Here is a 13,582-nt window from a genome sequence, read left to right as displayed (position 1 = left end):
CCAACAGAACCACCAGAACCGACAGAACTGACAGAACCACCAAAGTCAACGGAACCAACAAAACCGACAGAATGATCAGAACTAACAGACCCACCAGACCCAGTCCAGACCCCTCTACCCTGACCAGCAGCAGAACCTCTGACATGACGTCACTGAGAGTCGGGTTCACACCATCTGGATCATTTCAGACTCACTTTTAAGCATTTCAGACAAACGTCAGTCGTTTTGGACCAATCTGAGTCGAGTTCTTTTCATCTGGGACTAACTTGTGTTAATTTATTTGTTGTTAAGGCTAAATGTTACTTGAACAGAACGTTGCTTCAATCGTTGAAAGAACGTTAAATGAACCGTCACATGTTTCGTTTGATCATTTCATATTCTGTGATTTCAGCTTGTTAATGTGAAGATTTTCTGGTTTCTTTCCTCTGTGACGTCAAACTGAAGATCTTTGGACAGAACAAGACGTTTTCTGACCCAAACATCCCATAATCTCATCCAGTGAGTCGCTGCCTCCTGATTTCCTGTTCAGACGGAGCGACTCGCCGGATCGACCTGAGTTCACGGCCGGTCGCTGACCCGTCCGACCTGAACTCTGAGATCTGAGGCAGCACAAGTTATTATTATTATCAGAGTTAATGATTAGCAGAGGCGCTAACGAACACGTAACCCAGAGCCGGAGCCATAAAAAGCTCCGAGTGTCGTAACTCGTCTCTGAGCTGAAGCCGACGTCACCGAGCTGCACTTCGGCACCATTAAGGAGAAAACACCCACAAAGAGCCGGACGGCAGCAGGACGCACCGCAAAACACGGACCGGACCAGCAGGTTTTACAGTGCAGGTTTTAAAAACTAGTTCGTCTTATATTTAAGTATTTTAGACACACTTTGAGTGTAAAAAAAATAAAATAATAATAATTTTAGCAGTTTTTTTACTAGATGTTTTATAGAAACAATTTAAACTTATTTCACTGATTTTCTGGTAAAATAACAGAAAACTTGTTTGTAAAATTTATGTTTTGACAAGATTTGTGTCATTTTGGACAATTTTTAAAATTATTTTTTTATTTAATTTTCCATAATTTTTTATTCAATAAATTTTGCATTATTTTGAACACCTTTTGAGTAGTAAAAAATATTTTAGCATTTTTACTGGATTTAAAAATTATTCTTATTTATGGAGTTTTTTGGTAAAATCACAGAAAACTAAATTTATTAATTTACATGTTGAAACTGTAAATAAAGTTCAAAATAAATATCTGTATTTTTACAAATAGTAATCGGTTCTTTTATCGCATTTCAACTGTAAAATTTCACAATTTCCATTTTTAAAATTGCAAAAATTGGGTCTATTAAGGTTAAAAAAGAAAACATTTAAACTAACAATTTTACAGATTTTTCCTGTTTTGATAAATTACCGACATTTTAATTAACAAATTGACTGAAAAAGGCCAAAACTGTAAATAATGTTCACAATAAACACAAATACTAACGAGTTCTTTTACAGTGTTTGACTGTAAAATGTGTGTGTGTGTGTTTTCTTTTATTCTATTCAAAAACCACACAAATAGCCTAATTTTTAGGTATTGACTGGAAAAAATGTATTTTAGTTTTTAAAAAATGCTTTAAAAAAATCACAGAAAAATTGTTATTTACATATTGAGCATAAAAAAAACTAAATGTCCACATCAGTAGTCTGTATTTTCACAGATCGTAATTAATTTTTTTGATGTTTGACCATAAAATTGCACTATTTTCTTTTTATGCATTTAAATTTTAAAAAATAAATAAATTTAAAAAAGAAGCTTGACTGAGGTTGAAAAATACCAATGAATTGTTTTTAATTGTTATTTGTTATTGTTATTTCAACGCATACATTTAAAAACTGAGTGTAAAAAAAAACAACCAAAAAAAAGTTAAAAAAAAAAAAAAGTCAACATAGAAAATCTGTATTTTTCTAAATTTTAATTAAAAATATTAAGTGACATTTATTTGCTGTTATACTGAAAGAAAAAAACAAAACTTATATTTAAAATTGAAAAATGATTTGAAAAAGTGTCGCTTTACACATTTTTCTTGTTTTATTTTTAATTAGAAATAATAACGATGGAAATATTACAAATAGTCATTTACATTTTAACTGGATTTAAATCAGATGAAAACATTATTATTGTTCAGATATTTGCTCTTATTTTCACTGTTTGCACGTTTTTTTAAAGTTAAAAAATTCTAAAGTTATTCAAGAAATTCTTTACATTTTTTGTTTGTGTTTTAAATCACTTAAAGCAGAAATCGGGGTTTAAAACACACAAAGCATGAAGCTGAGGGAACATTTTTACGTCGGCTGAACTCGAGAACGTCTCAAAGTTTATTTAAATCAGTAAATTAGATTTTAGAAATGTGTGAAGCTGCAGATTAAATAAATCAATAAATCGGAGGCGACCGACGGCCTTCTGCTGCCGGCTGTTGTGGAAAATGTGCGTCTGTCGGTGCGTCCGCACGTCTTTGTGTGGCTGAAGGTCTCCCGGCAACCGGCGGCCCGTTTCCACGGCGACACAGGTGAGCGTGTACCTGACAGATGGTGCGACGCACAAACAGGTGAGCTGACCGGAGCTCAGAGCAGCAGGAGGCCGAACGGACGACCGTCTGGAGAAATGAAACGTGTTGACCCGATCAAGTCCAGCTCAGAACCAGAACCACGGAAACCAGAAAAACAGCAACGTCACATAAATATGGAGTCGGTTCAGACGTCTGTTGTGACATTTTAGTCGAACTTTAGGTGGTTTGGACACGTTTTAGTCATTTTTTTAAAGTTTTCTGGCATTTTGTCCTTTTTTTGCCGGTTTAGAATCATTTTAGGCATTTTTTTTAATTAGTTGGAACAATTGTTGAGACCTTTCTGGACAAATGTAGTTTATTTTGAAAACCATTTGGAGTCAGTTGGGACAATATTTGAGTCACATTGAGCAGGTTTTCCTCGTTTTGGTCAAGTATTAAGTCAGTTAAGTGATTTTTGAGTCATTCTGGTCTAGTTTTAGTCAATCTGGAGACGTTTTTGTCTGGTTTTTTTTGCAAGTTTTACGTTATTTAAGACAAATGTAGTTTATTTTGAAAACAGTTTTGAGTCAGGTGGGACAACTTGTGGCATTTATGGCAAGTTTTCTGGCATTTTGGTCCAATTGTAGCCAAACTTAGAGTCATTTTGGACATTTTCTTTTATTAGTTGGAACCATTTTTGAGACCTTTTGGGCAGTTTGTGCACATTTTCTTCCCTTTTTCGCAAATTTTGCATCGTTTTGGACAAATGTAGTTTATTTTGAAAACAGTTTTGAGTCAGTTGGGACAATATTTGAGTCATTTTGGGCAGATTTTCCCCATTTTGGCCACAAATTACATCATTTGGGTGATTTTTGAGTCAAGTCAAGTTTCAGGCAGTTTGGAGACTTTTTTGTCCTTTTATGCAGGTTTTCTGGCATTTTGGTCACATTCTGGTTATTTTAAGGTTAAGGTTTGAATCTTTTGGTGCATTTTATTTGGTATTTTTTCTAATTTTTGTTATTTTGGGAAGATTTCTGAGACGTATTCAACAACTTTTTAGTAAGTTTGCAAGTTTTCTGTTGTTTTTTTTGACAAATTTAGTTCATTCTGAAAACGTTTTGACTCAGTCGGGGCAATTTTTACGTCATATTAAGCAGGTTTTATTAATTTTGGCCAAGAAACAAGTAATTTGGAAGTTTTTTGGGGGGTTATTGAGTCATTTTGGGCAAGCTTTTATTTTGTTTGGACACAAGTTTTTGTCATGTGCAACACGTTTTAGGTGACTTGGGGTCAAACTGGAGTCAAACTGGACATGATTTACATGTTCTGGCAAGTTTGGTGTCATTTAGATCAAGTTTCTGTCATTGTGGTTGTTTTTTTTAAGTCATCTCAGGTGTTTTTTTGGTTATTTTTGAGACATACTCGACAAGTTTTCAGGCAGTTTGGACTCCGTCGTGTTTCCTTCCTGTGTTGGACAGAGCTGTTTCATACCAGGTCCTGTTGTTTTAAATCTCTTCTCCAGTCGTTCTCGTCTCAGTTTTCTCACTTTGTGGTCGTTTTATGTCTTTGAGACACATTTTTCTCTTTCTGGTGCTTCAGTCTTTGTCATGTTTTCTTCTCCCTGCTGTTTTTTTACGTCTCTTATTTTGGTTTCATGTCTTGTTTTTGTAGTTTAGTGTCTTTTGACGACACTTTTGTCTCGACTTACTTTAGATATTCAACCATTTTTATTTCTGAACAGCTTCTACAAACTCGTTGACGGTGTCTCCCTGCATCAGTTCAGTCTCCTTTCTCTTGTTTTGTCTCAGTTTTGTCCTTTTTTTGTGTCTTCTGTCATTTTTGAGACAGTTTTGTTCGTTTTTAGTCATTTCCTGTTCATGTATTTTAAATATTTACCTTCTCACAGCTTCTATGGAGTCACTCCAGCTCCTTATTCTCACCACATCATCAAATGCAAACCTACTAACTGAAACAAACCTTTCCTTTTGATGAGTTCAGTAAATGAGCTTTTATTTTTCTTGGATGAAACAGGAAGTAAAGTCGCTGTGACTCTGATCATTTACTGACTTCATCACATCTCGTTTCTGGTCTTTAACGATGTTTGTTTTCTTCTCTTTAGCTTCACAGTTTGTGTTTCTCAGAAACAGCGTCTCTTTGACTCTGCTCGGGTCTTGTGCTCTGCTGCCGGCGGTCACATGACCTCCGTCTGCCCGCCGTGGCTTGTGACGGTCATAAGTTCCAGCAGCGGCAGAACCGAAGAACCTGCCGAGGTCACGGACCGCAGTACCGATTAGAGACGGACGCTGCAGATCCGTCCTCTCTGAGAGACGAATGTGTTTCTACCGATGAACCTTCATGACCTGATTACAGCTGCTTCAGAGTTTACAGATGTTCCACCATCAGATGTTTGTCACACATCTTGTTCATGTTTCATCGTCGTTCGTGTAGGTTTTTGTCCTCTTTTAGTCGTTTTTATGTATTTTTGGATCCTGTCGTGTCTCGTTGGTCGTGTTTTCTCGTCCTCGTCAGGTCTTCTTCTTCTTCCTGCTGCTGTTCTGTGTCTCGTTGTTCTCCTTCCAGTCGACGGGTGTCTGTCTGTGCTCACTGTTTGTCTCCTTCTCTGATTCTCATTTCGTTCTTTCGTCTCCTCTTTGTCTGAGTTAACTCCTGATTAACAGAAGGTCTATCTTCATTCATTCATATCGTAGTTTTTACTAGAAATCTCTGTGCCGACACAAACAAATGGTCCAAACAGGAAACCTGGAGTCCATCAGGCAGCGCCGGTTGGTTCAGAGCCTTTAAACCACATTTATGACTCGTTATCGTCACTCAGAACATCAGATGGACTCCAGACGGACCTCCGGAGATGGAACCAGAGCTTCCTCCACCTGATGGGGATCGATCGTCTTCAATAATGAACGAGCCTTTCATTGGCTGCACTCGTTACTCTTCATGTTTCAGAGGTTAAGAGCAGCTGAGACGCTTTGAGATGTTCAGAGGATCAGGATCTGAAAAACCAGCCGATGGTTCTGAGTGCGAATAAGATGGAACGATGTGTTTGATGATGATCAGGACGTCACTGCAGCCGCTGGAAAGCTTCACGTCTCTGTGTCTCATTTTTATTGTTTTCTGTCTCGTGTTTGTTGTTTTCTGTCTCGTTTTTGTTGTTTTATGTCTTATTTTTGTCATTTTGTGTTTAATTTATGTTTTCTGTCTAAATTTTGCCCTTTTTTTGCTGATGTTTGTTATTTTGTGTCTCATTTGTATTGTTTTCTAAGTAAATTTTGTCTTTTTGAGTCTTTCTGGTCGTTCTGTCTCGTTTTTGTTGTTTCCTGTCTACATTTTTCCCTTTTTTTTTTTACTCATTTCTGTCATTTTGTGTCTCATTTTTGTTGTTGTTATAATAAACATCCATATTAGTCTTTTTTTTTTCTGTCTCTGCAGATGGAATCAGTCTAAATTGTTTCCCTGCAGACCTTCTTCCTCTCAGTCCTGCTGGAGGCCTTCAGGGTTTCAGGGTTTCAGGGTTTCAGGGTTTCAGGCTTTCAGGGTTTCAGGCTTTCAGGGTTTCAGGGCTTCAGGGGGACCGACGGTGAAGGAAAAGCCCCGAACGTTAAAACGATGGATCCCGTTAAACGGAACAATCTGCCCGTTGACGACTGGAGGTTTCTGAAAACGCCTCCACAGAGAGCAGCAGAGCGATGTGGAAAGACGTGAGCGTCAGCGACCGCCGAGGCTCCGTATGAAACTAATTTACAGCCGGTGGATTCACTGGCACGCTCCCGTCTGCACAGTCTGCAGATCCACAGCGTCTGGGTTCCAGCAGGCTGCAGGATCTGGACGGAGTCGTGTTCCTGGATGGAGGCGGAAACGCTGCTGCTGCTGCTGCTGCTGGGCATGCTGTGTCGCTTTGCATCACTTTATGATCATTTTGAACCAGTTGTTGCTCAATTTGCCTCATTTTCTGGTCACTTTGTGCCAATCTTGGTCATTTCCCGTCACTTTCTGTTCCTTTTGCATCATGTTCTGTATATTTTGTGTCACTTTCTGGACATTTTGCATCAAGTTTTGCTCAATTTGCATCACTTCTTGTTCATTTTGCATCAGTCTTTGGTCAATTTGCATCACTTTCCTTCACTTGCGTCACTTTCTGACTTTTTTGCATCAGGTTTTGCTCAACTTCCTGGTCATTTTGTACACATTCTTGGTAAATTTGCATCACTTTCTATACATTTTGGGTCACTTACCGCTCATTACGCATGAATTTTTGGCCAATTTGTGCCAATTTTAATCATTTTCTGTCACTGTTCCTTTTGCACAATTTCTAGCGATTGAACATTCATTTTTGGCCATTTTGTGTCACCTTCTGGTCACTTTACTTCACTTTCTGGTAATTTTTTAGCACTTTCTGGTCAGTTTGCATTAAGTTTTGGCCACTTGGCGTCACTTTGTTTATTTTAAATCACTTTCCAGTCATTTTGCATCACTCTCTTGAATTCCCCCACAGTGGGATGAATAAAGCTCCTTCCTATCTGTCTGTCTGTGTTCTTTGCTGTTGTTCCAACTGAACAAACATTAAACTGTGGCTCAGTGTTTACCAAAGGAGGAACGAAACCAGAAAATATTCACATTTAAGGAGCTTTTTTCTTTGAAAGTGCTCAAACTGATGAACTAATGATCTAAATAGATGGAGAATAAAGTACTCGCTGCTCTGAGCTGGTTTTTCTTCTCAGACGAGACCCTCCAGAGAGTCTGTAGAGCGGCAGGTAAAAATAAAACCTCAGAGTCGTCCGATCTGAATTTACGGGCCGGCTGCTGAAACTTTAGACTCTCCTGCAACATAAAGATGATGTTTTTTTCTGCAGATGTGTGAAGTTCAGGGAGAAGCTAAAGCGGCTGCAGCAACAGTCTGAGTGGAAAAAGTCTGCAGCGGCTATCTGGACGGTTTCTGTTTTTAGAGCCGCCGTCAGTGTTTGGGTTTGTTTTCACCATCAACAGCATCACGTTGTGTTTACAGCAGAAACAGGAACCAGTGCACAAACCGAGACGCTCGCTGTCTGGTCACAGGATGGACTCTGGAGCTGCAGCAGCACGTCGGCGTCACACCGGTTAGAAAGCAGCACAAGAGGTGGAGCTCTGATTAGTTCTGTCTGAACCACAGACACCAGTTTGACCAATTTGTCTGCTTTATAGCTCCAAAACACAAAAGAAACGGCAGACGAGCAGTTTTTAAAAAGCCACTAAAGCCAAACACGTGGCTGCTGTTAAAACACTCGTTAAGCGTCTGAACAACGAAACCCACCGAGTCCGAGTCGAGTCTCGTTTTTAAAAGTGTAAAAAAACGACAACACCAAACTGACACCGTTCATCCGCCACAAACTGTAAAAACACAATAAAAAGGCTCAGAATCACTTTGTTCTACAGGTTTCATTCAAAAGTTCTCCACAAATAAAACACTTTGCACCAGATTCTAAAAGTTCCTCCACAGTTTTCAGATGAACGGACAGAAAAAGAAAACTGTCCAAAATCATTCCTCCTCTGTGACGGTGAACTGAACATCTCTGGGTTCAGGACAAAACAAGATGTTTGTCATCTCTGGGAAACACTGATCCAGTTTGTCCAAGTCAGCTTTCACTTTTGTGAAGTTAGAATAACAGCAAAGTCAGAAGTCACACAAATGAGTAAAACGTGACACTAAGAGGCCAGAAAATAAGGCAAGTTGAGCAAAACCTGATGCAAACTGATCAGAAAGTGACAAGGAGTTCCCAGAAAGTGATGCAGAATGAACAAAAAGTGCACAGAATGACCACAAAGTGATCCAAAACGACCAAAGAGGGATGAAAAATAAACTAGATGAGCACTCCGTCGCCAAAAAGTAACGCAAAGTCATCATGAAGTGATGCAAAACAAGCAGGAAGTCTCACAAAACAACCAAAAAGTGCACAAGACAGACCTAAAGCGATGTGAAATAACCAAAAAGTTACGTAAAATGAACAATAAGTGACACAAAGTGACCAAAAACTGATGCAAATCAACTAAAAATGGATGCAAAATGACCAGAAATTCTGCAAAGTGACCAGAACGTGAGGCAAGTTCAGCGAAACCTGACGCAAAATGATCAGAAAGCGACACAAAATATACAGAAAGTTACCAGGAAGTGATGCAGAATGAAGAAAAAGTGCACAAGACGACCACAAAGTGATGCAAAATGATCAGAAAAGCGAAGAAAAATCAGGAAAAGGAACATGAAGTGACCAAAAAGTAATGCAAAATAAACAAAACCTGATTCAAAATGAGCAGAAAATGGCACATAATGACCAAAAAGTGACGTGAAATAACCAACAAGTGATGTAAAATGAACAGTAAGTGAAACAAAGTGACCAAAAACTGATGCAAAGTGAATAAAAAGTGACAGAAAGTGATGCAAATTGACCAAAATGATCAGAAAGCAACGAAAAATTAACAGAAAGTGACGCAAAATAAACAAAAAGGGCACAGGATGACTACAAAGCCATGTAAAAGAACCAAAAAGTCTGGAAGAATGAACAAAAAATGATGAAAAAGGAATAAAAAGTGACACAAAGTGAACTGAAAATGGAAAAGATGATCACAAAGTGAGCAAAAACGGATCCAAATCGACTAAAAATTGCTGCAAGATGACCACAAAGTGACACAAAGTTATCAGAAAGTGATGCAAAATGAAGATGTAAGAAAAAGTGATGAAAAACAAACAAAAACTGATGCAAAATGACCAGAAAGTCTCACAAAATAACCATCAAGTGACGGGAAATAACCAGAAGTGATGTCAAATGAATACAAAGTGACACAAAGTGAACTTGAAACAAAACGACCACAAAGTGACACAAAACGACTAAAAGTGAACCTAACCGACCACACAGACCCAGATCTGAACAACAAACGGATCATTTCATTCATCTGGAACCATCTTATTAATAAATGACTCGGTTCATGAAGTGTTTGGTTAGAAACAGCCTGAACTCAGCGCCTGAAGCTCAGCAGGTTCTCCTCTGTGACTCCTCTGCAGCCGTCGGTCTGATTCTGTCGTAGCGGCCGGACCGCGGTGCGTTCAGGGACCTGAGCCGAGGCTGCAGCCGACTGGAGCTCTGTGGACTCGCTGCAGTCACAAAGCTAAACGTGTGTTTACAGAGTCTGAGCTGCTGCTCTGTAATCTGAGCGACTGGCTTCGCTTCAGCTGCTGCTGCGCGGCGGCGGCCGAGGCTAATGGTTTGTTTCCGGCCTTCGCTCTGCAAACACACGCCCAGTTTAACCATTAATCTGAGCCTCCGTCAACAATCACACCTGCGACACACACTCTGGGAGTTTCTCTGCAGCCTCCACACCTGCTGCACAACACTCGGACTCGGACTCGGACTCCCGGAGACACCGAGGCTCAGAGAGCCAACGTCAACATCAGGATTGGTGTGTTTGGACGGAGCTGCTCTGAGACACTAACCTGCCGTCTGACGCACAGACTGCTGTTTACGCTGCAAAGACTGCAGATAAAATACATAAAAACACTCAAAAACCTGCAAAAACACACTAAACTACCAATAAAACTACAGAAATACACTAAAAAATTAGGTTTGCGTTAAACTTTTAATGTTATTTTACTGATTTCTTTTCTCTTTATGTTGCAGAAAACTAATGAAATACAAAAAAATACAAGAAAAATTCTGCTTTCAAGTTTTAAACTGAAACTTTTTGAACAACTTCCTGTAATTTCGCAGATTTATTTTTTATTTTTAACCTCTTTGTTGCACAAATACATTAAAACACACAAAAACCCCAATAAAACTAAAAAAATACCTTTACAGATTTTTAACGTTAACCATCAGTTTGATTTCTCCTGTTTGGTCTCGTTACAACATCTACTAAAATATTAATTCACATTTTAACTGTAGACAAACTATTATTTTTAATTTTGTAATGTTTGTAAAATTATTTAAATTTTTACTGCATTAAAATCAGCAATAAATATTTTTTCTTTTTTGCTTTTTAGGGATATTTTGAGATATTTAGTTGATTTTTTAAACATTTTTTGACATATTAAGGACTGAAAAATATTAATTTTATATATTTTTTTCTTTTTAGTTGCAAAAACATATAAAAATACAAACATTAAATTTACATTTCACTGCAAATTTACACAAATTAGTGTTGAAATCAGCAAAAAGTATTTTTTATGAAAAATTGTAACAATTAAGGATTAAAAAAAACATTAAATACCTCCTTTAATTTTATTTTTATTTAAATTACAGATAATATGTCGTAAAATCACAGAAATATAAACGTGAATCGTCGGCATCAGAAATCTGCATCTTTATAAACAGTAAACAGGTTTTTTATATAATGTGTTAAATTAAGACTGGAGTTAGAATTTAATTAAGTTAAAACTTTTACAGATATTTTGGTCAAAGCTGAATAAAGTCACATGACTCCACTGACTGAAAGTTTCTGCTGAATCCTTCGGGTTAGTTTTACAGTGTCGACTAGAAAACACAGAAAGTCAACGTTTCAGATTGTAGCAGCAGCTTCAGCGTGAACGTTTCTCTCAACACTTCTGAGTCTCTAAATGTCGGACCGGATCAGAACAAAGCCTCTGAAGGCTGCTGTCGCTCTGCTGTCCAGACTAAAGCCTGTAGCGGCGCTGAATCGGGGCTTTCTACTCACTCTGCTGCTCTCCTTGAACAGTTTGAAGCTCATCCACTTTGGCATGTCGTCCGTCTGCTCGCTGCTCGCTGCCGCTCTGCCTCCTGACAACTCCCTCTGAGAGCCGACCCGCCCTCGCTGCACACAGCCAGCTTTGTGCTGCAGCTCCACCGAGCGCCGCTCAGTCATATGACCGGCAGACGCTCCGAGGAGGGACACCAGGGTGATCCACCAGAACCCCACCAGAACACGCAGGGAGGCGGTCTGGGTCACCAGAACACGCAGGGAGACAGAGTGCAGCAGCAGGAGGAGCTGAACAACCCCCTAACCCTAAATAAAACCTGAACTCAGTGACAAAACCTGAATCCTGCAACAAAACCTGAACTATAAACCTGAACTCAGTGACAAAACCTGAATTCCAGACCTGTAGCAGAACTTGAATCCTGCAACAAAACCTGAATCCTGCAACAAAACCTGAACTCTGCAACAAAACCTGAATCCTGCAACAAAACCCGAACCCTGCAACAAAACTTGAACTCTGCAACAAAACCTGAACTCTAAACCTGAACCCTAAACCTGCAACAAAACCTGAATCCTCCAACAAAACCTGAATCCTGCAACAAAATCTGAATCCTGCAACAAAACCTGAATCCTGCAACAAAACCTGAACCCTGATGCTGACGTTTAAACAGAACGGAAACTTTATCTTTTTGTTTTTTTGCTTACTTTTGAAGTTTACGTTTTTTTTCTGTTGCAAAAAGATAAAATAAACAAAAAACTACAAAAATCTACTTTTTAATTGTAACTTGAACAATTTCCTGTTTTGTTTTAACAGATTTTTTTCTTTTTCTGTCACAAACAGATTAAAAACAGGAAACTAAACGATGGAGTTTGAGTTTTTAATGGTAACTTTGTCAGAAATAAACTGCACTGTAAAAAACAAACCTGTAGTTTTACTTAGTTTTTCTATTTGTCTTGCAAAAGTAGATAAAACACACAAAATTAAACTGTTAGAATAAAAAGTTGTTTTTTTTTAACAGATTTTCTTTTTCTGTTGCAAAAATAGATAAAATACACAAAAATACGCTGTAAAAATTTAAGTTTGAGGTTTTGCCTGTATCTTTTTTTACAGTGCAGTTTGTTTTACTGAAATAAGCAATTTTACATTTTTTTCTCTTTCTGTTGCAAAAACATGCAAAAATAAACTGTAAAAAAATCCCCTATTTTTAACAAACTTTTGACAATTTTCTGATGTTTTACAGATTGTTTTTCTTATGTTGAAAAAGTAAATAAACAAAAATACACTAAAAATTTTGAGTTTTTACCTGAAACTTTGTTCGTGTCACAAACTGCACTGTGAAAAAAAAAAAACTCTGAATTTTACAGATTGTTTTTTATCTTTGTTGCAAAAATGAATTTAAAAAAATACAAAGAAACTTGCAAAAATACACCAAATAAACGTCTTTACTGTTTTAGTATTTTTACTTTCAGCTCATTTAACTTCAGACATCATCCGTCATAATTATCTGTCATGTAACAGCTACAAAAATACGTATAATAAATATTTGTTTTTCCTTTAAATAAGGGCGAGCATCTGCAAAATGATGCTATTTATTGTTGATTTGAATATAAACTAAACTATAAAACAATACATCGTGTATTGAAGCCAAAACACGTGTTTCCTGCTGATTTAAATACAATAAAATAGTTTCATCTGTCGAACGGTGCAGCCCAGTTCAGACTGTTTTCAGTCATTCTACACGCTATTATCTGTGATTAAAACCAAACAATCAGCTAAATCTCAGTAAATTGTTCCAGTTTGTGACCTTATTTTGACCTCTGGTGGTTTCTGTGGCTTCGCCTGAACCGAACCTGGACCGACAGACGCTGGGTTCTGAGGTCTGGTTCTGTGCGACGACGCGCTGCAGAACAAACTGCGGATGTTTCCGGTGACGTCCGGCGCTGCAGTGACTCAGACTCGCTCTGTGGCTTCGTGTTATTTAAAGCGGCGTTCCAGCGGTCGGCGTCTCGGCGGCTTCCAGCCTCCTCCGCCTTCAGCTGGACTCAGAACGTGTGTTTCTGGGAGCCGCGGCCCATAAAACTCGGTCCTGGACTCGTTTTTGAATGAATTAAAACTCAGTTGGTTCCTGCAGTGACGCTTAAAGGCCAAATGAATGAAGCCAAGTGTCGCTACGTACAGAGTAAACATACAAACCCTGACTGCATTTGTAACGTTATCTACAGATGATCCAGACGCTCGGTGTGTTAACGTCTGCAGATATTCATGATCCCTAGTGGACTGAACTGTCCTCTGTGTAAACTTTGCAAACAAAAATGATCAAGATGTGACATAAAGCGACCAAACCGGGACATAAAAAA

The 13,582-nt window shown here is 38.4% G+C and overlaps 1 protein-coding gene across 1 annotated transcript in view; it reads right to left on the bottom strand.

Moving 5' to 3' along the window:
- Positions 1–11,224: 11,224 nt before the first annotated feature.
- The window catches only part of LOC103373287 (kalirin-like), a gene marked incomplete at its 3' end in the record, with an annotated part of 70,530 nt that continues 68,172 nt past the window's right edge, over positions 11,225–13,582 (bottom strand). Inside the window, exon 32 of the mRNA XM_008303136.1 lies at positions 11,225–11,467. Within this exon, the coding sequence (XP_008301358.1) occupies positions 11,225–11,467 (243 nt within the window). The remainder of the gene's footprint in view (positions 11,468–13,582) is intronic.

This window comes from Stegastes partitus, unplaced genomic scaffold (assembly GCF_000690725.1).
Source record: "Stegastes partitus isolate 25-593 unplaced genomic scaffold, Stegastes_partitus-1.0.2 Scaffold1941, whole genome shotgun sequence".
NCBI classification, from domain to species: domain Eukaryota; kingdom Metazoa; phylum Chordata; class Actinopteri; family Pomacentridae; genus Stegastes; species Stegastes partitus.
The sequence above is the reverse complement of the archived record's forward strand: the minus strand, read 5'-3'. Positions and strand labels throughout refer to the sequence as shown.